This window comes from Oncorhynchus clarkii, chromosome 2 (genome assembly GCF_045791955.1).
Source record: "Oncorhynchus clarkii lewisi isolate Uvic-CL-2024 chromosome 2, UVic_Ocla_1.0, whole genome shotgun sequence".
NCBI lineage: Eukaryota > Metazoa > Chordata > Actinopteri > Salmoniformes > Salmonidae > Oncorhynchus > Oncorhynchus clarkii.
This window is the reverse complement of record NC_092148.1, coordinates 19,211,995-19,238,031: the sequence shown is the minus strand read 5'-3', so window position 1 is coordinate 19,238,031 and position 26,037 is coordinate 19,211,995. Positions and strand designations below refer to the sequence as shown.

The 26,037-nt window shown below is 42.3% G+C and overlaps 1 protein-coding gene across 2 annotated transcripts in view; it reads right to left on the bottom strand.

The window, feature by feature from the left end:
• LOC139380137 (t-SNARE domain-containing protein 1-like) overlaps positions 1–26,037 on the bottom strand; it is a 123,882-nt gene that overhangs the window by 43,427 nt on the left and 54,418 nt on the right. For both annotated transcript variants that reach the window (XM_071122583.1, XM_071122590.1), the window contains exons 8-10: positions 23,396–23,563; positions 9,825–9,897; positions 4,307–4,389 (exon numbers count right to left, since the gene is read on the bottom strand). In XM_071122583.1, the coding sequence (XP_070978684.1) occupies positions 4,307–4,389; positions 9,825–9,897; positions 23,396–23,563 (324 nt within the window). The remainder of the gene's footprint in view (positions 1–4,306; positions 4,390–9,824; positions 9,898–23,395; positions 23,564–26,037) is intronic.

Genomic DNA, 26,037 nt, shown 5'->3' with positions numbered 1-26,037 from the left:
TGTGTGGCATGCTCAGAGGGATACAGCACAATAAAGAAACTTGCATTTTATGTGCCAACAATGTTTGGTTCGACCTACACCTGTGTGTGCTCATTTTCCTCGATGAACGCAGTATAGATTCACGACTGGAACTGGTTTTCACATACACTACCAGTCAAAAGTTTTAGAAAAACCCTTGAATGAGTAGGTTTTCTTTATTTTTTACTATTTTCTACATTGTAGAATAATAGTGAAGACATCAAAACTATCAAATAACACATATGGAATGCTGCAGTAACCAAAAAAAGTGTTTGAATGAGTACGACTGCCTGCGCATCAAAATCACATCCATTTTACACAAGATCGTGTCCAAGGGGATATGCAACTTTTCCCATTGAGTAAGTAACTTAGTGGCCTATATGACTTGAATTAGTAAATACAAACATTATTTTGAGTGCTTATCCAGGGATATTTAGGTCTCAAGCTGACAATATTTTCTGTTTGTTCTGTTGTTACAAGAGCAGGCTATACCAATACAGACATTCAGATACAGACATCAACCTTTTTCTTTAAATTATTGTTTTATTTAGGATGTTACAGTTTTGGCCAGTTGCAATTGTAAATAGGCCTAATAAAAAACATCCCACATACATTTTTTCATTGTGAAAGATGCTGTCTTGATTCTACTTGAGACGCATATGTCTCAACTAGGCACCTGGAAATGCAAATGCGCTACGCTAAATGTACTCGTTAAAACTCAAACCTTGATCAAAATTCACAAGCAGGGTATTGAATTAAAGCTACACTCGTTGTGAACCTAGCCAACAAGTCAGATTTTTAAAATGCTTTTCGGCGAAAGCATGAGAAGCTATTATCTGATAGCATGCAACAACTCAAAATGCCTGAATGCGACGTAAACAAAGACTTTGCTTATCCGGCGCTGCACAAAACGCAGAAATAAAATATAAAACATTCATTACCTTTGACGAGCTTCTTTCTTGGCACTCCTATATGCCCCATAAACATCACTATTGGGTCTTTTTTTCGTTTAAATCGGTCCATGTATACCCAAAATAGCTTTCTATGGAAGCTGTGTCATTCAGAAAAAAACATCGTTTTTAAACGCTGCGTCATTTTTTAAAATTAAAAAAGTCGACGATAAACTTTCACAAAACACTTCGAAATCCTTTTGTAATCCAACTTTAGGTATTAGTAAACGTTTATAATCTATCAAAATGATTACAGGGCGATGTATATTCAATAGCTCCTCGTCTCCAAATCAATGGCTGCCAATGTCCACATTGAAAAGATCCTGGTGGAGACCGGAAGAAACGGAATCCAGATAGTTGGATTTTCCAACAAAAAATTCAATTGAAAATGACGACAATGGCGACATCGTGTGGAATTTGTATGAATTGCATGCAGGTCGATATTAAATTTTGTCCCCTTTTAACAACCCATGAAAGTGACTTATGGAAATTATTTTTAGCTTTCAGAGAGCAGTTTTTCTTGCGTTTTTCAATGAAACACACAATCTGTTATAGTCACAGCCGTGATTTAACCAGTTTTAGAAACTTCAGAGTGTTTTCTATCCACACATACTAATCATATGCATATACTATATTCCTGGCATGAGTAGCAGGACGCTGAAAAGTTGCGCGATTTTTAACAGAATGTTCGAAAAAGGAAGGGGTAGACTTAAGAGGTTTTAACTAGCTGAGGTAGGCAAAGTTATTTTATATAGCCCTAGGCTTGGAAGAAATAGACTCCAATTAAACCTTCTTGTTATTTGTAAAGTCAAATTAAAATTAAGATTATTGTTGAAATTAAGTACAATATTTTCAGCACAAGGTGCTGTTCACCTCCTATTGATTTTATTTTTGTTATATTGCTTTTTAAATGGAAATAATATTAATATTTTTTTTTGGGAGGGGGGTTTGGGGGGGCTAAATAATATTGCTGGCGGGACAGATTTGGCCTGCGGGCCACCAGTTGGGGAACCCTGCTCTACTCTCTCCTCTTCTATCCTGCCATCTCTCCCTTCTGCTAAATCCTTCTCACTCCTGTCTCCTGATTCTGCTTCTATGACCCTACTCTCCTCGCTTTCCACATCCTATGACTCTCACCGTCTCCTTTCCTCCCTGCCAGCTCGGCCCTCCCCTCCTGCTCCGTGGCTGAATGACTCACTGCGAGCTTACAGAACAGGGCTGCGGGCATCTGAGCAAAAAAGGAGGAAAACTAAACTTCCGGAGGACCTATTATCCTTTCACTCCATCCTCTATACCTTCTCTTCCTCTGTATCCGCGGCTAAAGCCACTTTCAATCACTCTCAATTTCAAGCTTCTGCCTCTACCTCTAGGAAATTATTTTCAACTTTCTCCTCCCACCTTAATCTTCCACCCCCCCTTCTCTGCGAACGACTTGGTCAACCACTTAGAAAAGAATGTTGATGACATCCGCTCCTCATTTACTCCGTCTATTTAGTCCACTTGTCCCATTCACACAGAACTACACTAAGCCTTGACCTCTTTCTCCAGATGAAATCCTGCCTGCTCAACCCCATTCCCTCCTCCATACCCTTCTCCCATTCCTGACCACTGGCCTCGGCACCTTTAACTCAGGAAACCAACACTATACCTCTGACGTCAAAAACTACAGTCCGGTATCCCTTATTTATTTTCTCTCCAAAACATTTCACCATGGTGTCTCTGACCAACTCTCTTGCTAGCTCTCTCAGAACGATTTTCTTGACACTAACCAGTCAGGCTTCAAGACGGGTCACTCACACTGCTCTCCTCTGTGTCATAGAGGCTCTCCGCACTGCCAAAGCTGACTCTCTCTCCTCTGTTCTCATCCTCCTAGATCTATCCGCTGCCTTCGAGATGATGAACCATCATATCCTCCTCTCCACCCTCTCAGGGCTGGGAATTTCAGGCTTTGCACACTCTTGGATTGCATGCGACCTGGCAGGCTGCTCTTACCAAGTGATGTGGTGAGGATCTGTGTCTGCACAATGTTCTCTCACTACTGGTGTCCCCCAGGGCTCAGTTCTACTATATCCGTAGAGTACGATCCTACGTCACACAGGTAGTGGCGTAGGTCCTAATCAAGGCACTTGTCATCTCCCATCTGGATTATTGCAACTTGCTGTTGACTGGGTTCGCCGCTTGTGCCATCAAACCCCTGCAACTTATCCAGAACACAGCAGCCCGCCTGGTGTTCAAGTTCTCCCATGTACCCCCCTACTAGCACTGACATCGCTGATAGCTACTTTATTGAGAAGAAAATGTACTTACTACTGTATGACTGATATATGGGGTTGCCCTACCTAGCTATCTTTAGATGAATGAACTGTAAGTCGCTAAATGACAAGTGTGTGTGTGTGTGTGTTTGCAGACAGAGTATCAGGGTCATAAAACCTCACTGTGCGGGGTTTTGTGAAGCTATCTACTACTAGTAACAGAAAAGGTTACCTTTTTATTAACCCAATGACACTTTTGTCAATATATAATTAAGGATAGCCAGAGGGCTACACGCTACAGCCCTATGCTACCAACACTGACTTCTAAGCTCTACTGTGATATAATCCAAGCAAGGGTGACAGGGGGGAAAAGTATGACATACAATTACTAGTCAATATACACAAGGAAAATGAAAAAAAAAAAATAACCTTGGGCCTTTTGTGAATGTGCTACCAAATGGAAATGAGACTCACTCAAAAGAAATCAGAAAGAAATCATAACCAAGTAATACTTCATTGCAGTCTACCGTCTGATGCACATTACTAATGTATTTCCGTTCTTAGTCAATAAAGTTGTACAATGAAATTGAAACCTCATAATCATTATCTTGGTGGAAGAAACAGTTGTTTATGGAATTGGAGTTCAGTGTTGGTATATTTGTTTGATTTTCCTATTAGACTCCAGGCTAACATTTTACTGTTTCCATCAGACCAATTAATTTAGCTAACGGCAAAAGCTGATAAAATATGACATGAAAATGTGATCTTTATTGTTATTTCCACAGCATCATAATAAACGCAATAAAGTAGTATGAAATAGCAAACCCTGCTATTTGAAATCATGTTTGTCCTACTGATCCTGTAAATAGATGTGTATCAGCATGACACCTGAAAATCTCTATTAAAATGTAATGTCAGTACCAGCAATACACAGACATGACAATATACAGGAACTGCATGTAGTTGACATAAACGCCTGACCGCACACCCGCCTGTAAGTACACAGACACACACACAGACATACACATATGCACACACACACCCACATCACTGAACCTGGACAATGAAATGAGGATACTACTGCACCTGGTGATGGCTGGCCTTTGCTAGCTCCTGATTGGCTGACTCCACGTTGGATGTGGTGGTCTGAATGTAGTCCTCAATGCTATCTGAAGAGACATAACAGCATGGTAAATATAACGATTATACTTCATAGCAACACAGATATATTTTAGAACAACACAGTACCCCCAGTTTAGGACCTTTTCTTACCAGGTTGAAGCACACTGGGTACTCACTCTTTCATTCTATAGTGGTAAAAGAAGAAACATACGGGTACTTCCACTACTTAGTAGGATTTTGTCACTATACTAGGTATGTAACAAATGTAACAATTTTCTTAATGTTTAAAGGGCCATCTTTCACACACATACACAAGAAAAATGTATACAATTCCACATGAATTTGGGCCTCCCAAGTGGCGCAGCGGTGCTGCATCGCATTGGTATCACTACAGACCTGGGTTCAATCCCAGGCTGTGTCACAGCCGGCTGCGACCGGGAGACCCATAAAGCGGTGAAGCATCGTCCGGGCTTGGCTAGGGTTTGACTGGCCGGGATGTCCTTGGCCGGGATGCCCTTGGCCGGGATGTCCTTGGCCGGGATGTCCTTGGCCGGGATGTCCTTGTGGTGGACTGGGTGCATGCAGATTCAGTCGCCAGTGTTTCCTCCAACACATTGGTGCAGCCGGCTTCCGGGTTAAGCGAGCAGTGTGGCTTTTTTTATTTTTCCTTTATTTAACTAGGCAAGTCATGCATGAACAATGTTCCTCATCCTCTTATTTACTGTGCCTTGTTCAGGGGCAGAAAGACAGATTTGTACCTTGTCAGCTCAGGGATTCGATCCAGCAACCTTTCAGTTACTGGCACAACGCTTTCACCACTAGGCTACCTGCCGCCCCAGGGTGATGTTTCGGCTTGGCAGGATCGTGTTTCGGAGAATGCGTGGCTCTTGACCTTCACCTCTCCCGAGTCTGTACGGGAGTTGCAGCGATGGGACAAGACTAAACTACCAATTGGATGTCACGAAATTGGGGAAGAAAAAATAAAAAATAAAAATAAAAATAAAAATGTGAATTCACAATGCAGCTGTGCTGATGTCCGCATTGCACCTGTACTACTATTAATAAGAGAGGGGAGGGGCCCAGTATAGGCAGGTTGGCCACCAGGCACACACAGTATCTGCGCATGTGCACAGATTCACCTCACACTGTTCACAGCGTGGTTGCCAGTGCAACAAATCAGCAGAGAAGTTGAGCCTCGCACTTCAACGCTCTTAGTTGTTTCTTGACCCACTATGCGGTTTACTTTCTGCATCTGCGGTTAGGGATATTTCTTAACGTTAAGGATCCCAATTTTGTTTAAACGCTCACACCTTAGCATACAGTATTTGTGTTCTGGTGTTATGTGAGCAATGTGGAAACATCAATATTCCTCATCCTCTTTATCATGTACAGTCACACTTCTATTTAATTTCCTGCAGAGGCTCAATATGGGGTATCTTCTGCTCATTTTCTGTCTCTCCGTTCACTGGTCCTTGTGTCTTCGGCCTCTGTGTGTGTGTGTGTGTGTGTGTGTGTGTGTGTGTGTGTGTGTGTGTGTGTGTGTGTGTGTGTGTGTGTGTGTGTGTGTGTGTGTGTGTGTGTGCACGCTGTTTTCTGTGGGATTGTGTTTGTATGACACATTCAGACTTTGAATGGGTGAATTGGGTACACACCATTACTCTGCACACTCATTGGTAGCCTTGAGAGGTTTTATCTTACTCAGAATGTGCATCATTTGCTGTTGTTAACACATACAGTGAGAGAGAGAGGAAGGAAGGTGTAAGTGGAGGGAGGGAGGGAGAGAGAGAGAGAAAGAAAGCGTACTATTTGATAACCCCTCATAATATCTCATTGCTCCGATTGAGCTGCTCGTATGATGTCACTATCAACTTCATTGAGTGCACTCTCCATGGTCGTGAAGCTTCAAAATCTTAGAACACACAACTGTGTTTATAGACAGACCAACTTAGTTGTAATTCTCTCCTTGTTTACATAATCACTTGCACAAGATCCTTAATAAACTGGAAAAGGATGCACACATTCTCCGTCACCGTAAATAGCGTCACGTTTGATCAATGATGTAGTATATTGAGTTTTCTTTGAGTGACTCTTTTTCTGATGCACAACATTCTAATTTAATTTCTATGTTTAATTACTTCCTCATTGGCTGTCACCATAGCGACAGCTTGAGAATAAACTGAGAACGGAGCTTTCAAAAGTCATACTCCTTCATACATTTCATTTTCTAAACATAACAGAAGTCAACCAATTATTAGTCTTTGAATAATCCAAATGACTTGTCTTATTCCAATGCACACCATAGTAACTATAGTTATTGTAGCCATTGAGAACTAATTCAAACCTAAATCCAATTCTATTCCCAATTAAAAACAAATGTTTGGTTCATTGCCCACCAATGCAGTGCCGAACCGCAAGCATGCAGGTCTCTCTCTCTCTCTCTCTCTCTCTCTCTCTCTCTCTCTCTCTCTCAGTTGGTTTTCCATTCCATTAATCCATTCATTATAATCGCCATAATAATTCACATTTCCTCTCTCTATAGGATTATTTACCTGTTGTAGCAAACTGGCTCAAATTAATATCCTACATCTGTAGTACATGGCTTGATAATTCGCACAAAGAATCATAACTCAGATAGTATGCTAATACAAGGAGCCAATTGAGCCAACTTGGAGACAAGAAAACACACACAAACACACCTCCATAAGCCTTTACTTCCCTCACACCATGCTCCACTAATTTTGTCTTTGATATGCAAGACATGTCTAGGGAGAAAAACATCTCATCAACAAGGAAAAGCATAAGCTGTCAAACATGGCTACAACTCATTTTCTATAACACCACATTCTCAATGTATTTGGGTATTGTAAGGACATGTAAGTAAATGTCACTGAATCAAGACAAGACCTTTTATCTGAAAACCACTGTATTCCTCTGGTTCCTTCCAAAAACCACAAGATTGAACACATGCTGTACTATAACCACAATGAGACTAACGCAATACTGAGACAGTAACATAGATGAGTGCACCACTTTACCTTTGATTTACCCAGGTTCCCCTGTCTAGCCTTTCTATCTCTCTCTCTGTCTCTTTTGTTGCTGTTGATTGCATCAGTTCTGGCACAGCATGACCTGTGGCTTTGTCGAGTGTGTCACCACATGGAAGCAGAGGCTTTGTCACAGAGAAGCTACTTTCAACTCTACGCCCTCTAAAAAGCACTAATCCAAACTTCCTGGGTTTGCTGATTTCTCAATTTACTCCTCTACCGCTCCCCCGCTGCTCCTCTGGACACCTCCACATGCCTCAGCCCCCTTTCCCCCCTAAAGCCCCATCAGCTTATTCAGACCCAGCTTTTATTATACACATAAAAATAAACATCTCACCATGTGCACATCAGCTATAGAAAAGCAAAACATGCAATTTACCTGATTCTATTTCAAGGTTGGATGGGAGAGAGAAACAGTATGTCTGTGGTCCATAATGAATGAGAAAAAGACTACAGCAGTAGAGTAGTGCAGCTCTCAGGTACTTGGACATAGCACCTTCACTCTGTATACTGGTGAGCTGAACACCCTCTCACAGTTATCACCTCCACCATCTCTTAAAGCCATCATGTTCATCCTTACACACTCTAGCACTTTCCCACCACATCAATGTTCCACTTCCCTCTGTATCCATAGTCTCAATGTATCCACAGTCTCAATGTATCCACAGTCTTAATGTATCCACAGTCTTAATGTATCCACAGTCTCAATGTATCCACAGTCTCAATGTATCCACAGTCTCAATGTATCCACAGTCTCAATGTATCCACAGTCTTAATGTATCCACAGTCTCAATGTATCCACAGTCTCAATGTATCCACAGTCTCAATGTATCCAGTGTCAATGTATCCACAGTCTCAATGTATCGACAATGTGTCCACAATGTATCCACAATGTATCCACAATGTATCCACAATGTATCCACAATGTATCCACAGTCTAAATATATCCATGATGTATACCTTCATAATCATACTAAAATATATCCTCCCTACATCCTCACATGAAGGACAACTGCAGAAATTGAAGAGACATACATCTAATGAGATTCTAATGGCATTTTACTAGTGTATTCAATTTCATCAACAATTGACATTTAACTTCTTAGAACTCGCCACTATTTATTTCCCCTTATTTTCCCTGTACTCTGCATGTGAGAGAAATGAGGAGGGACACAGAAGTTGAAAGGAGAGATTTCCTCCTGCGTGTTCACCTCAGAAAACCCTTTCTCTAAAGGCCAAACAACAAACAAGTCGTATTTCTGTCCTAACAGAACTTATCTAGGAAACAAAAGTGCCATTTGTTTAAATATTCCATTCCATAAGGCTGAACATTATTCACTCTAAATGTTAAGTACCCTAATTATGGATAGAATCTAGAATAAATTGTGTATTGCTCTCCAGTTCCTCTTTGTTTCTCGCTCATTGCCTGTTGCCTGCTCTCCTGTAGCATTGCGTCTGTGAGAGTTGGAAACTTGGCATGAGTCTAAAGTATAATTCAAATCAAATCAAATTGTATTTGTCACATGCGCTGAATACAACTAGTGAAGACTTTACCGTGAAATGTTTACTTACGAGCCCTTTCCCAACAATGCAGTTAAAAAGTAAGAACATTTGAAAATAGATCAAAAGAAAAGGTCACTGTACTCCAGATGGATTGAAACAGCCAGACTCAGGGCCACTCTCCCACACAATGGACCAATTAGAATAGAAGAAGAATCCTTTTCCTTCATTTATGAGATCTCAACCTCGGACACACATGCACACACACAAAGGTACACACACATACCAGAGACACATGTGCAGCAGAATTTGGTTTGCCACACACACTGATATGCACAAGTATGATCAGTCATGCTGCTTCCTTTATGCTTCCCTTGTTCCTCTTTCTCTCTCTTCCATCCAGTCTGCTGCAGCATCTGTACACACCTCCACTCTCCTGTCCTCCTTTCTCATGTTTTTCTCTAGTGTTCCATATCATCCCCCCCGTCTCCAGTTCATCTCTCTGCAGGGTAATGGTGGTGTTGTTGTATCTCTCTGTCTGTCTGTGCGTTGAACCACACTTTGCCTCTCTCTGCCAAGTCTAGATCAGTGCTGGGTTGCAGGACTTGTTTATCAATAACAGAAGACTGGGACATGCTGTCCTGTCCTCTAACCATTGTTGTTATTGCAACCCACCTGTCAAGCAACCATTTATTACGTGTTAAGGTTCAAAAGTTGGTTTGATCAATGGGAGTCCTAAGGTGATTAATTATGTCTGCTAACGCATGACGAAAGAGATGCTGTAAAGTTGGTCAAAATATCAAAGGGTTTACAAAGACACAGAGAGTAAAAGACAGACAGAGTAATATGCAGACATGGATGACCGCACACAGGAGCTCAGGCAATCATAAAAACACACAGGTGTACACACAAACACACACACACACGTGATGTCTCACCTATGGCATCTCCCTGCTCGTGCACCATACTGGCCAGATCTTGCATGATTTGGCTGACATCCAACATGTCCCTCTGTAAAGGAAACAGACAACGAAGGGTTAAATAAACACATTCTACTCTAGAGGTCATTGGCCATCCGCATTACTGGATTTTCTTCTTCCATAGTCTCGATGTATTCCCCAAAATAGACAGGGATATGTAAGTCAAAACATTAATCTTATGGGCAGGAGGGATGGTAACGTCCCACCTGGCCAACATCCGGTGAAAATGCAGAGCGCGAAATTCAAACTACAGTATTATAAATATTTAACTTTCATAAAATCACAAGTGTAATAATACATCAAAATAAAGCTTAACTTCTTTTTAATCCAGCCGCGGTTTCAGATTTCAAAGAGGCTTTACGACGAAAGCAAACCATGCGATTATCTGAGGGCAGCGCCTTGCATATATACACATGAAAAACATATTTCAACCGGGCAGGGGCGACACGAAAGTCAGAAATAGCGATATAAAAAATGCCTTACCTTTGATGATCTTCTTCTGTTGGCACTCCAAAAGGTCCCAGTTACATCACAAATGGTCCTTTTGTTCAATAATGTCCTTCTTTATATCCATAACAACACCGTTTAGCTGGCGCGCCTGGTGATGTTGCCAGGCAGGCCCAAACTCCACCAATGCAAAACGAGCTGAAATTTCAAGCTGTCTTGTCAAACAGCTTTTACACTAAAAGGGTATTATCATAATCTTCACAATTTCACAGTATTACTCCAACCTCATAGTGTGGGAATATTTATAAAACACAACTAAATCTAGTTTTTGACTGTACTGCCCCTTTAAAATCCACCACGCTAAGCCCATTAAAAACTAAATGTAAATTTGTGTTTCATATAAAACGATATAAACGTGTATGGACACAGTAATTGATAGAGTGTTGTTTACTTCTGTTTTCGTTTCAGTGTGCAGTCTGGCCACTGCAGAGAGAGAGAGAAATACCACACTGGGTGACCTGCACTTTTTTCCCTCCTCCCCAGTTTTCTGGCTTTGAATCTGTACACTGTGTATCAGCTCAAAGCATTACGAAGGCTTATAAAACCTCTGTCTATCTCCCTATCACAGGTCCCCCTTTCCTCCATTATAGCACCATGCAATCACAGCTGCGTTTGTATAGCCTCACCCACTGGGCCATCCATCACAGGTGTCTGATATTGCTGTGGAAACTGGCAGCAGCCATCCTGGCTTTTGGCAAACACCATCTGGTTGGATCCAAAATGGCCTCTGGCAAAACCTCATGACGCTAAAGACTTTCTTGCTGTTTTCATCTTTGGGCAACCCTCTCCATCACACAGGAATAGAATAACAACACATTTATTTTACCTGGCAAAGCGGTTGCTGGCAATTTGAACTCAGTTCATTACAATGACAGAACACTTGAACAAAGTCATGAGTGAGAGTGTGAGTAGAAGAGAGAGAGCGAGTGAGTGACGGGCTGTCTTCTGTTCAGATCCCTGCCAGCCTGGGGGTAGAGTGGGAGTGGAAAGGCTTAGGGCCAGATGTGTGCCCTTTTCCATATTTCATAGGGTTATATTAAGCTCATGGCCACTCTTCCACCATTGGCCTCCCAGGCCCTGATTCACTCGGTTTTAAACAGGGGTTCTCAGTCTATCCACACACCCACACCCACCCCACCAACTATACATAATGTCCCACAGAGAGTGTTGACCCATGCTGGGATGGGGACAGGCTATGTTCCATATGCTCTGCTGCACTTCCTGTACACTTTGAATTAATTATCAACAGACAAAAGCACAATGACCTCAAAAGACAACCAGAGTCCTTTGAAAGACAAATGTTGGGGAAAGGTCTTAAGGTATTAAGAACTGGAATCCTACTCTTACCCAAGACTATTTGTAGTTGTCACGCCCTGATCTGTTTCACCTGTCCTTGTGCTTGTCTCCACCCCCCTCCAGGTGTCACCCATCTTCCCCATTATCCCCTGGGTACTTATATCTGTGTTCTCTGTCTGTCTGTTGCCAGTTCATTTTGTTTCATCAAACCTACCAGCATTTTCCCCTCTGTTCCTGGTTTCCCCAGTTGTGACCTTTTCTGCCCGCCTTGACCCTGCCTGCCGTCCTGTACCTTTGTCCCACTACTCTGGATTACCAACCTCTGCCTGACCTGACCCTGAGCCTGCCTGCCGTCCTGTACCTTTGTCCCACTACTCTGGATTACCAACCTCTGCCTGACCTGACCCTGAGCCTGCCTGCCGTCCTGTTTCTTTGTCCCACTACTCTGGATTACCAACCTCTGCCTGACCTGACCCTGACCATGCCTGCTGTCTTGTACCTTTGTCCCACTACTCTGGATTATCGACCCCTGCCTGACCTGACCCTGACCCTGCCTGCTGTCCTGTACCTTTGTCCCACTACTCTTGATTATCGACCCCTGCCTGACCTGACCCTTACCCTGCCTGTCGTCCTGTACCTTTGTCCCACTGCGCTGGATTATCGACCCCTGCCTGCCTTGACCTGTTGTTTGCCTGCCCCTGTTACTGTAATAAGCATTATTACTTCAACACAGTCTGCATTTGGGTCTTACCTGAAACGTGATAGTAATCTTGCTAACAATTCAGCTCCTCTTTTATAAACCCTGGTGGTGAAGAAATATCCCATGTCAGTTTGTCTATAGTATGCAGTGGTGTAAAGTACTTAAGTAGTTTGGGGGTATATGTACTTTACTTTACTGAGCTGCAAACAGGACCAGCAAAACTCTAGAAGGACATGAATATGCTGGAAATATTTTTGACTACTTTTACTTCATTACATTCCCAATTAAAAAAAATGTTTTTACTCCATACTCAACACCCAAAAGTACTCAACATTTTGAATACTTAGCAGGACAGGAAAATTGTCCAATTCACACACTTATCAAGAGAACATCCCTGGTCATCCCTATTGCCTCTGATCTGGCGGACTCATTAAACATACATGCTTCATTTGTAAATTAAGTCTGAGTGTTTGTGTGCCCCTGGCTCTCTGTAAAAAACTAAAAACAAGAATAGTGCCATCTAGTGTGCTATATATATGCAATTAGAAATTATTTATACGTTTACTTTTGATACTTAAATATATTTATAACCAAATATTTTTAGACATTTACTGAAGTAATATTTTACTGGGTGACTTTCACTTTTACTTGAGTATTGTTTTATATTAAGGTATCTTTACTTTTAGCCAAGTATGACAACTGGGTCCTTTTTCCACCACTGACAGTATGTCTAAGTCGCGGGAGTCAGTTGTTTGACTCTTCATGTCAATACCACATCTGTTATGGTGTTTCTGTCTGGGATGCAATAGACAGTCAACAAACAGAGCTCTTGTAAGAGGCAGAGGGGCCTGTATTTGTTTCATGTGAAATAAATGTCAGACAGATGCAGACATCAGTTCCATCTGACACAGAGGCCACTGTAACAACACCAGACACACAATTAAACTGCATGCTGAGATAAAGGAGACAAAAACAAGTGGCTGATTGACAGGTCCGCCGGTCGCCACCGCTGTTCCATTCCTCATGTTCCTGAGGTCTAACAAGAGTCTGGGTTGGGATGACACCGCCAGAAATGAGATCTGACGATTGGCTGATATGAGCATTGCCATGAGAGATTGCAGGTTGAGTTGATTCCAAAGGCTTAGAGGTGAAGACAAGACCAGTCGATTGGCTGATAGTGCTTTAGTGCACACTAAATAAGGAGGAAGTGGAAGAATAGGACTGTATTCTCCTCTGTAGAAAGCTGATGTCTCCTATTGGATCCATCCCAGTCATGGCTCATATATAATATGTTTCCAAATGTTAAACCTTGAGGATCAAGATCACAATGGAAAGGAAATAGTTTGCCCATGATGTTTTTAATGTTTCAATAGGACACTAGGAGTCTTTTTTGAGCTGGTTTGAGAGGGCAGTCCTTGTCGTGATGAGATGAGGGACATACGAAGCCATTGAGGAGACAACAAATGCATGGTCCCAAACAATGACTCCGTTTTCAAACAGGACCAGCAAAACTCTAGAAGGACATGAATATGCTGGAAATGAAGTTCCTGTGAGAGTTAGAGTTGACTGGGTGTAGAGATAACCTCTGGTGTCTGCGGAGTGGAAGGAACTCAACTGTGGGTTAGTGAAGCAAATAATACCCTCCTCCTCCAGGTAAATGATAGCAGCACCAGAAATAGAACCTCATTGGGTATGCAGCTCAGCCACGACCAACGAACGTAGCCGCACGGCTCAAAGCACTGATGGGTGGCTGGCATGGGCACCGCCTCCTGCGGAGGAGTTTGGGAGATTCAGGGCTCGCTCCGTCACCCTCCAACAGGTGAGCCACCCACCTGTCCATTGTGTACCAGCCGAGGAACGAGAGCATACCTGTCAACCAGACTGGAACAGAGGGGAGGAGATAGAGAATGAGGAGAGAGAGAGAGAGAGAGAGAGAGAGAGAGAGATAGATAGAGAGAGAGAGAGAGAGAGAGAGAGAGAGAGAGAGAGAGAGCGCGCGCTCATCCTGGAACCTTGAGATGATGTTGTATTCACCCTGCACAGTCACATTACTCATCGTCTGCTGTCAACACTCGTCATTTTCTCCTCCCTTTTTCCCGCTGCACGGTCACTCATTTTCTCATTTTGAAAGGACGGCTACTTCCCTTCTTTAAAAGCTCAGCGCCAGTCCATTTTCTGCTATGACTTTCAATCAGGCAGTCAATGTGAATAAAACGCACAAAAGATGATTGATGGATCATGGCCTTTCTCCCTGTCATTATCAATAGTTGAAAAGGAATCTCCATAGACTAGATACAAAGGCAGTTTACTGTAGCTGTCTTCACCATTACATGAAAGTACCTTGAAATCACCAACCCCTTATGACAAGGCATTACAACACTGAAGATCATGTAAATCCATTCCTACAACAATCTAGAAAGCTGGGAGGATGAAAGTGTGAAACCAACAGACCTCTCTTTCTCTTTCCTGCACCCTCCCCTTCTCTCCATCCCTTTCTCTTTCTCTCTCTACCATTCTCTCTCTCTCTCTCTCTCTTTCTCTCTCTCTCTCTCCCCTCCCTTGTATCCCTCTTTCCTCTTTCCTTCCCTCCCCCACTCCTCTTTCTTCTTTCTTCTTTCCAGATCTCCCACCCCAGCCCAAAGGCAACAGGACACAGTGTCACTGCCACAGCAGAAAAACGGGTAAGCAGATTTACATGCACGCTTACTGGTGAAAAGAAGAGGGAAAAACTATGACATTTTCTTTCAAAGGGCTGGAGGGTGTGATGTATATTTTTTGCCCTTGCTGAATAAACGGTTTAGAATGTAAAATCAAATGTTGCCTTTCATGCAGGTCCAAACACCTAAAACCCCAGAACACTAAAGAGATGCACATCACATGAACCGAAGGGCAGCCAGAGGATTGGCAAGAATGACAATATTTAAGGGGGTTTATTTACATTTTAAGGTTTCCTGTTGCATGAGTCATGGTTGCTAAAGTTTGTGTTGAGGTTGTGTTGTCATTTATATTGTGTATTTATTATATTCATATTGTGATTTATTGTTTGTGAGTCTCCATGATGAGGAGCATACAGTATGTCGTTGTGATTTCTTCACACGTTTCCTGTTTATGTAATTCCTCCACAATACGGTCAAAAAAATGACGTTTTCGTCTATTGAGCTTCTAGTCATGAAATCTATGCAGCCTACTCAATCACTTTTTATAGCTACTGTTTACAGGCCTCCTGGGCCATATATACAGCGTTCCTCACTGAGTTCCCTGAATTCCTATCAGACCTTGTAGTCATAGCAGATAATATTCTAATTTTTGGTGATATTAATATTCACATGGAAAAGTCCACAGACCCACTCCAAAAGGCTTTCGGAGCCATCATCGACTCAGTGGGGTTTGTCCAGCATGTCTCTGAACCTACTCACTGCCACAGTCATACTCTGGACCTAGTTTTGTCCCATGGAATAAAGGTTGTGGATCTTAACGTTTTTCCTCATAATCCTGGACTATAGGACCACCATTTTATTATGTTTGCAATCGCAACAAATAATCTGCTCAGACCCCAACCAAGGAGCATCAAAAGTCGTGCTATAAATTCTCAGACAACCCAAAGATTCCTTGATGCCTTTCCAGACTCAATCTGCCTACCCAAGGATGTCAGAGGACAAAAATCAGTTAACCACCTAACTGAGGAACTCAATTTAACCTTGCGCAATACCCTAGATGCAGTTGCACCTCTAAAAACTAAAAACATTTGTCATAAGAAACTAGCTCCCTGGTATACAGAAAATACCAGAGCTTCCAGAAAATTGGAACGGAAATGGCGCCACACAAAACTGGAAGTCTTCTGACTAGCTTGGAAAGACAGTACCGTGCAGTACCGAAGAGCACTCACTGCTGCTCGATCATCCTATTTTTCCAACTTAATTGAGAAAAATAAGATCAATCTAAAATTTCTTTTTGATACTAAAAACTACTAACTAAAAAGAAGCATTCCCCAAGAGAGGATGGCTTTCACTTCAGCAGTAATAAATTCATGAACTTATTTGAGGAAAAGATCATGATCATTAGAAAGCAAATTACGGACTCCTGCGTATTCCTCCCATGCTCAGTTGTCCTGAGTCTGCACAACTCTGCCAGGACCTAGGATCAAGAGAGACACTCAAGTGTTTTAGCACTACATCTCTTGACACAATGATGAAAATAATCATGGCCTTTAAACCTTCAAGCTACATACTGGACCCTATTCCAATTAAACTACTGAAAGAGCTGCTTCCTGTGCTTGGCCCTCCTATGTTGAACATAATAAACATCTCTCTATCCACCGGATGTGTACCAAACTCACTAAAAGTGGCAGTAATAAAGCCTCTCTTGAAAAAGCCAAACCTTGGCCCAGAAAATATACAAAAATATTGGCCTATATCGAATCTTCCTCTCAAAAATTTTAGAAAATGCTGTTGCGCTGCAACTCTCTGCCTTCCTGAAGACAAACAGTGTATACAAAATGCTTCAGTCTGGTTTTAGACCCCATCATACCACTGAGACTGCACTTGTGAAGGTGGTAAATTACCTTTTAATGGCATCAGACCGAGGCTCTGCATCTGTCCTCGTGCTCCTAGACCTTGGTGCTGCTTTTGATACCATCGATTACCACAATCTTTTGGAGAGATTGGAAACCCAAATTGGTCTATACGGGCAAGTTCTGGCCTGGTTTAGATCTTATCTGTCGGAAAAATATCAGTTTGTCTCTGTGAATGGTTTGTCCTCTGACAAATCAACTGTAAATTTTGGTGTTCCTCAAGGTGCCGTTTTAGGACCACTATTGTTTTCACTATATATTTTACCTCTTGGGGATGTCATTCGAAAACATAATGTTAACTTTCACTGCTATGCGGATGACACACAGCTGTACATTTCAATGAAACATGGTGAAGCCACAAAATTGCCCTCGCTAGAAGCCTGTGTTTCAGACATAAGGAAGTGAATGGCTGCAAACGTTCTACTTTTAAACTCGGACAAAACAGAGATGCTTGTTTTAGGTCCCAAGAAACAAAGAGATCTTCTGTTGAATCTGACAATTAATCTTGATTCATCTACAGTCGTCTAAAATAAAACTGTGAAGAACCACGGCGTTACTCTGGACCCTGATCTCTCTTTAGACGAACATATCAAGACTGTTTCAAGGACAGCTTTTTTCCATCTACGTAACATTGCAAAAATCAGAAACTTTCTGTCCAAAAATGATGCAGGACAATTAATCCATGCTTTTGTTACTTCTAGGTTAGACTACTGCAATGCTCTACTTTCCGGCTACCCGGTGGCAGTAAATAATCTTCAGTTAGTGCTAAATATGGCTGCTAGAATCCTGACTAGAATCAAAAAATGTATCACATTACTCCAGTGCTAGCCTCCCTACACTGGCTTCCTGTTAAGGCAAGGGCTGATTTCAAGGTTTTACTGCTAACCTACAAAGCATTACATGGGCTTGCTCCTACCTATCTTTCCGATTTTGTCCCGCCGTACATACCTACACGTACACTACGGTCACAAGACGCAGGCCTCCTAACTGTCCCTAGAATTTCTAAGCAAACAGCTGGAGGCAGGGCTTTCTCCTATAGAGCTCCATTTTTATGGAATGGTCTGCCTACCCATGTGAGAGACGCAGACTCGGTCTCAACCTTTAAGTCTTTTCTGAAGACTCATCTCTTCAGTGGGTCATATGATTGAGTGTAGTCTGGCCCAGGAGTGTGAAGGTGAACGGAAAGGCTCTGGAGCAACGAACCGCCCTTGCTGTCTCTGCCTGTCCAGTTCCCCTCTCTCCACTGGGATTCTCTGCCTCTAACCCTATCACTGGCTTACTGGAGCTCTTCCATGCCGTCCCTAGGAGGGGTGTGTCACTTGAGTGGGTTGAGTCACTGACGTGATCTTCCTGTCTGGGTTGGCGCCCCCCCTTGGGTTGTGCCGTGGATGAGATCTTTGTGGGCTATAGTCGGCCTTGTCTCAGGATGGTAAGTTGGTGGTTGAAGATATCCCTCTAGTGGTGTGGGGGCTGTGCTTTGGCAAAGTGGGTGGGGTTATATCCTGCCTGTTTGGCTCTGTCCGGAGGTATCATCGGATGGGGCCACAGTGTCTCCTGACTGCAGTAGTTTATGTGTCGGGGGGCTAGGGTCAGTCTGTTATATCTGGAGTACTTCTCCTGTCTTATACGGTGTCCTGTGTGAATTTAAGTATGCTCTCTCTAATTCTCTCTCTCTCTCTTTCGGAGGACCTGAGCCCTAGGACCATGCCTCAGGACTACCTGGCATGATGGCTCCTTGCTGTCCCCAGTCCACCTGACTGTGCTGCTGCTCCAGTTTTAACTGTTCTGCCTGCAGCTATGGAACCCTGACCTGTTCACCGGACATGCTACCTGTCCCAGACCTGCTGTTTTCAACTCTTTAGAGACAGCAGGAGCGGTAGAGATACTCTTAATGATCGGCTATGAAAAGCCAACTGACATTTACTCCTGAGCTACTGACTTGCTGCACCCTCGACAACAACTGTGATTATTATTATTTGACCATGCTGGTCATTTATGAACATTTGAACATCTTGGTCATGTTCTGTTACAATCTCCACCCGGCACAGCCAGAAGAGGACTGGCCACCCCTCATAGCCTGGTTCCTTTCTAGGTTTCTTCCTAGGGAGTTTTTCCTAGTCACAGTGCTTCTACACCTGCATTGCTTGCTGTTTGGGGTTTTAGGCTGGGTTTCTGTATAGCACTTTGAGATATCAGCTGATGTAAGAGGGGCTTTATAAATAAATTTATATAAATACATTTGATTTGAATTTTAGGGACGTTTGTATTACATAAGCATAGCCTTTAATGGTGAGATTACCCGTCCAAAATTGTAATCAGTAACGTAATTTATGGATTACCCAAACTCAGTAATGTAATCTGATTATTTTATGTTACATTAGAAGAAGACAAAAATATCAATCAGACACATTTGTTATGTCATCATAGTGCTGTCTGACTTGTGGAACAAACTTTAACTTGTGCCTTTTTCAATGCTAATTGAATGTCATTGAGAATACAGAAAGGTGTCATGACGTATTTTTTCGCAAACATCTTTTCTGAATTTTAAAGTAATCCAAGATGTAATCATCTAGTATTTCAAAACTGTCTGTAATCTGATTACAATATTTTTGCTGGTAACGTGACTGATTACAGTTTTTTGTAATCAGATTACATGTAACTGATTGCATAGATTCACTGTCCTGTGGATGCATTGGTAGGAGAGACACGCATTGCCGTTTTTACCTCTTCACAAGGTGTTGTATTCAGATTCCCCTTGAAAGCTGTCCTCTGCTTTGCCCTGAGCTTTTTTATGAATTCATTTTGATGAAATGATCTTCGGTGCTGACGATCACGGTGTGTGTGAGGGGCAGCTGGGAGCTGACAGTATAGATGATACAGAGGTAGAATAAACCTCCGCCACCTAAGCCTGATACTACCTTATAGTCTATCTTCTGTCTCTCTCTCTCTGAGCATTTACAATAATATCATGGTAGTCAAGGATGATAGGCCTGAATTGAATTACCCATCCCAGAGGAATGTTAAACATAGAATGACTATAACAGTGTTAAAACCTCTTAAGTCTACCCCCTCCTTTTTCGAACATTCTGTTAAAAATCGCGCAACTTTTCAGCGTCCTGCTACTCATGCCAGGAATATAGTATATGCATATGATTAGTATGTGTGGATAGAAAACACTCTGAAGTTTCTAAAACTGGTTAAATCACGGCTGTGATTATAACAGATCGTGTGTTTCATCGAAAAGCGCAAGAAAAACTGCTCTCTGAAAACTAAAAATAATTTCCATGCGTCACTTTCATGGGTTGTTAAAAGGGCACAAAATTAATTATGGACCTGCATGCAATTCCTACAGATTGTCGTCATTTTCCAGGGACTTTTTTGTTGGTAAATCCAACTAACTGGATTCAATTTCTTCCGGTCTCCGCCAGGATGTTGTGAAGTGCACATTTTCAGCCATTGATTTGAAGACGAGGAGCTATTGAATACACATCGCCCTGTAATCATTTTGATAGATTATAAACGTTTACTAATACCTAAAGTTGGATTACAAATGTATTTCAAAGTGTTTTGTGAAAGTTTATCGTCAACTTTTTTAATTTAAAAAAATGACGCTGTGTTTTAAAACAATGTTTTTTTCTGAATTACACAGCTTCCATAGAAAGCTATTTTGGGTATATATGGACCGATTTAAACGAAAAAAAGACCCAATAGTGATGTTTATGGGGCATATAGGAGTGCCAAGAAAGAAGCTTGTCAAAGGTAATGAATGTTTTATATTTTATTTCTGCGTTTTGTGTAGCGCCGGCTAAGCTAAATCTTTGTTTACGTCGCATTCAGGCATTTTGGGGTGTTGCATGCTATCAGATAATAGCTTCTCATGCTTTCGCCGAAAAGCATTTTAAAAATCTGACTTGTTGGCTAGGTTCACAACGAGTGTAGCTTTAATTCAATACCCTGCATGTGCATTTTGATGAACGTTTGAGTTTTAACGAGTACATTTAGCATTTAGCGTAGCGCATTTGCATTTCCAGGTGTCTACTTGAGACATCTGCGTCTCAAGTAGGAGCAAGAAGTTGAAGCTTCTCAGACCACAGTAATCTGACTGCACCTGAAAGTGACTTCAAACTGCTTGTTTAGCGAGCACCACTTCTTCCTGATACGGCTCACACCGAGGCTCGAACCCAGGACCTCTGCCTTGCTAGCACACGTAACCGTCCTCCTAGAGAGTCTTACCAATATGGTTATTTTTCTATGGTGTCAAACTCCTCCTGACTGATCCCAGTGTTGGTGTGTAATATGAACAGCAGAGTATCCTTAGTGTAGGTAGCGGACCGTCAGTAGGAGAGAACCACTGTAACCTCCCATGTTCCCCATCGGTCCCTGTTTGAAAACTGCTGCACTCTTTATCTTCCATTCACAGCGAGAACGCCTTGCCTGAGTGCACACACACACACACACACACACACACACACACACACACACACACACACACACACACACACACACACACACACACGAACACACACACACACACACACACACACACACACACACACGGATGGCAAACTACCCCAGGCAACAGATCAATGCGTTTTTTTCTCAGAGGGGAGTGCTGATAGCGTTTTCCTTAGATAACAGCAGATAGAAACTGATCTTAAGGTCCTCAGGGAGATGGATGGAGAGAGAGGAGAGAGAGTGAAAGAGGAGAGAATGAAAGAAGAGAGAATGAAAGAGGAGAGAAAGAGTAGAGAGAGAGGAGGGGGGCTTTGGAGAGATGGGGGTGGGGGTTATAGACAGGGAAAAGCACATTGTCAGATATTATTAGGCTCACCAAGGTACACCATCAGGCCCCTCAGCACCTGCCAGGGAAGTCAGTCTGACATGTATCTGTGTGGGTATGACTAAAGCAGAGGCCAGACAACCCTGTCTGAGCTACCAATCAAATGACTCCATCAATCTCAGTGCCTTTCTGAACAACTAATCATCATGTCTACCTCCATCTCAGACCGCTCCCCACAAATTAAGCTGTAAGTGGTGTCCGAGGCTCATTCAGTAGTTTGGTGCTTTTGTACCACTCAATGAGGACAGATTGATGCTGCTACTTTTCCAGTCTTGTTCGGAAAAGGCTCATGCGATGTGGCTAGATGAGGTGATTCTGAACATTGATGTTAAAACCTCTGAAAGGTCTGACTGACTACAGATACATACAACTCCCCCTAAAATATTGTTATTAGTCTTCAAGTCTTTTCACACATTGCAGTGGATTGTAAACTCCCTTCAAAGCTGGAATGGGTAGTATCATGGTCATTTCTAAATCATGCAGTGTGAGATTCTGGTCTCCTTTCTTGAATGATGTCCATATGTTATCACAACACTTAATCAAGCTGATTAAAGCAATTACAGGGTTTCTTTTTCTTCTCCAAAGTCTTCTCCAAAGAGTACACCAAATACGCAGAGGGACCCATAGGATAAACCTAATGTCAGGAGATGCCGATGACGACCACAAATATCCTCTTTGAAATCAGACCCATTTAAGTCACCCACAGTGGAGTGATCCTGTCGTTTAGAGTTCACATCTATCTGGTTTCACATCTGTCTCAGACACCGGCGGAAGAGAGGGAAACAGCTGTTTGGGTGGAGTCAGACCCAGCTGCATCCTAAATGGTACCCTATTCCCTATATAGTGTGCTACTTTTGACCAGAGTCCTATGGGTTTGTTGTGCATTAAATATGGAATAGGGTGCCATTTGGGACGCCACCCTGGAGCTACCTGATGTGATGCTTTGTATTTCAAAATGAGCCGTGAAAGGAAGTCTGGTGAACATTGTGATTCCATCCACACTTAGGTAAGAGAACAAACAAGCCCGTAAAGGCACCTAGGTAATTGAGTAGCGTTTAATATGCAGAAGAGATGGTGAAAACGGCTTCAGTACTGAGACATAATACTAATAGGTTGCCCAGATGGGAGGTGGAGTCTGGGATTGGCTGAGTGTCTATTTACTAAAGTAGAGTGTTTTTATTGACCTCTCTGAAGACAATAGCGTCGGGGAAATGCACTCTCTGGCCACTTTGTAAACGACAAGCTTTATCAGAATGTTTGTTTGTTTTTTAGTTAGTTAATTCAGAGTGTTTCTCTCTCTCTCCAAGCAATCTGACGGATACTCTGTGCGCTTTGGCTGGAAAGTGTTGCAATTTTCAAAACAACTCAACTAAAGACACGGCTACCAGCTCAAAGCTGATGCTGGATAGATGGATTACTGCCCTTACTACTGGCAAATAGATTACATCAACTCTCACCTTGAACACTGCCTACTTTAGATAGCAAACCATTAATTTGAAAGCAACAGTGCCATTGGAAAGTAGAAAGTTTTAGCCCATTTCTCCTCAGGAACGCTGAGACGTTAAGGCAGGGTGTTGTAAACTAAGGTAGAGCACGTGGATGTCTGTGCTCCATACCTCAATCTGCAGCAGGGCCTCTTCTCTCTGGCGAAGGGCCTCCACGTCTTCCTCACTGATCTCTGAGAGGAACGCTTGCTCCTGTCCATCCCCCCCAGAGCTCTCTGCTGCACCGCCAAACAGGGGACCCCCCTCCTCACACAGCTCTGCAAACGGAGTCTGGGGACTCTGTGCTCACACACACACACACACACACACACACACACACACACACACACACACACACACACACACACACACACACACACACACACACAAGCACACACATACACACACACACAAACACACATACACATGCACACAAACACACGCACACACACACGCGCACACACACACACACACAAGAACATTACAAATAGATTTGTTTTGAGAATACCAATGTATATTGCTTCTGACCTGCACCTCTTTCCCCCTGACTCCATTAAAGGTCTAGGCAGACAGTGTGATTCACAGCACAGGGCTAACCCCTGGCTGACTCATGGTCCTCTGTGCTTGCCATGATCTGAGTCTCAGTACCTGAGCCAACCGGAGAGCAACTGGGGAGAAAACATCCTGTACTCCCGGAATACAATTTCACCTCAACACAACTAGACTGTTTCTCACTTTAAATATATCACTCTAGACAGCTGCCACCCCCTCTTCACACTGTTTACCCAAGTTCAATCAAAAATGACTTGGACCCTTTTCTTCTCTGTGTAGGCAGTTTACTGAGCTCACTCTCCTTTCAGCACGCTCAATGGAAACGTGGGAGTCGGTCACTGAAAGAGGCCCACATTGAGCTGCTAATTTTGACCCCTAATTGCATATTTATGACATTGATAAAACCCTGAGGTGGCTTTTGTTTTTCCTGCCCACAGTGTGACTCATCCAATCATCTTGTCGTTCCTCTCTTACTGTGGGTAGCTTCTTCAGTACGGAGGTGGGAGGGGCTAGAGGAGGGCCTGTGTCTTTGGTCTGCCCACTCAATGTGAACCACACAGCATATCTGCTCTGCTGTGCTGTTTTTGCTTTTTGTTGTCAGTGAATATGCACCATCTGCTACAGTAGTGTTACTGACATCCGAGGTATGGGTCTCTCGGCCGGGCTATACTAAATTACAGACCAACTGCTTTTCCCAAAAACTGCAGAAATGTAGTGATTTGTGAAGAAGTCTTCCTTATTCACATTTATTAAAAAAAGGAATAACCTTCGATGTCCATTGAAGTTTCTTTCTTCACTGAAGATAATCACTGTTACGTAACCTGTCCTTATATCTGGAGTCAGAGACGTTTTCCTCTTGAGCCAGCATAATGAAAAGACCTTGATTCAGCAGAAAATAAGCCTTAATACTTAAGTCTCTGGTGTCCTGGTGCTGTAGGGTTCAGGGGTGTGTAAGGAGAACCTCAATAGTAGTGTCTTCAGTGGGGCTTTTTACCTGAGTTTGTGTATTCTCCAGCGGGTCATTTGAGCTAAGTATGATTTCAAACGAGAACTCTTTCAGGGAAAGTTAGGGATAATGTGAAATTTGTTTCAATAACATCAACATCAACATAAACAGATATTTGCATAGATTTTCAGGCAGCGCTCTAACTTGACATGTTCATACTGATATTATTCCAGGACATTACAGTGAAACCATGAGGAAGTTTAAAAGGTTAAATGAAGATCAGGCAATGACAGCCTAGCTACCAGCATGAACAGCTAAATGAGACATTACTGTAAAAAAATATCTGGTTGTTTTTACGGTAACTTACTGGCAGAGAGTTACTTGTAAGTTACTGTAAAAAAGGTACTGTATGTACTTTACAGTAATGTACTGTTAAACATTTCTTCAGAATTTACAGTAATATGCTGTATTTTTTTTTTACAGTAACTTACAGGTAACTGGATGCCAGCAAGTTACATTGTACAGTGACACAGTGTCACATACAACACAGTAACACTACACAGTGCATCATAAAGGACGTCTGAGTTTCTCATTAGCTTTATTGGGTGCTTTTGATAAGGATCAGTGCAGTTTTCAGTGTTGTTATTGCCGGTGTGATGTATGAATAAATTCAATCATGATTTAATTGTGTTGTGAAGAGGTAAAAAAAAAAATCAGCTCAGTCCCTCTTAGAACTCATAGAAATGTGACACCTTCAAAATGATTCCCTGTTCATTCATCTCTGACTTACAACAAATGACTTTGGTGTATTGTTGTTTTAGTTGTCTCCTCTCCTGTCCCCAAAGGTGTTCTAAGAAGGCTATATATCTCATGTAATAATTTGTATTAGATGTCTCCACGGGAGACAAAATACGACGGGTTACACAGAAGAGAGAGAGAGAGAGAGAGGTCTCCAGACACAATGCTTTCTGGTGTATCAAAATGATACCTGCTATCTGACTTCAAGACAGTTTTTATATGGTATAGCCCATGACTATATGTATAAATCATAATATAGACATACTAATTGTCATGATTTTCCACTGTATGTGAGTGAGTCCATCTATTTCTGTGATGTCTGATGGAATATAGATTGGATTATAATTTTTCCATCTCAGTAGTCTGAAAGTGATGGTTTCCAATGAAAGAGTAAAAAGGGGGCTGGATTGAATCAGAGTGCATCTCGTCTGTTTTTTTTAGCCTACAGTTATTTTTATCTAGTTCTTCCAGGCTAGAC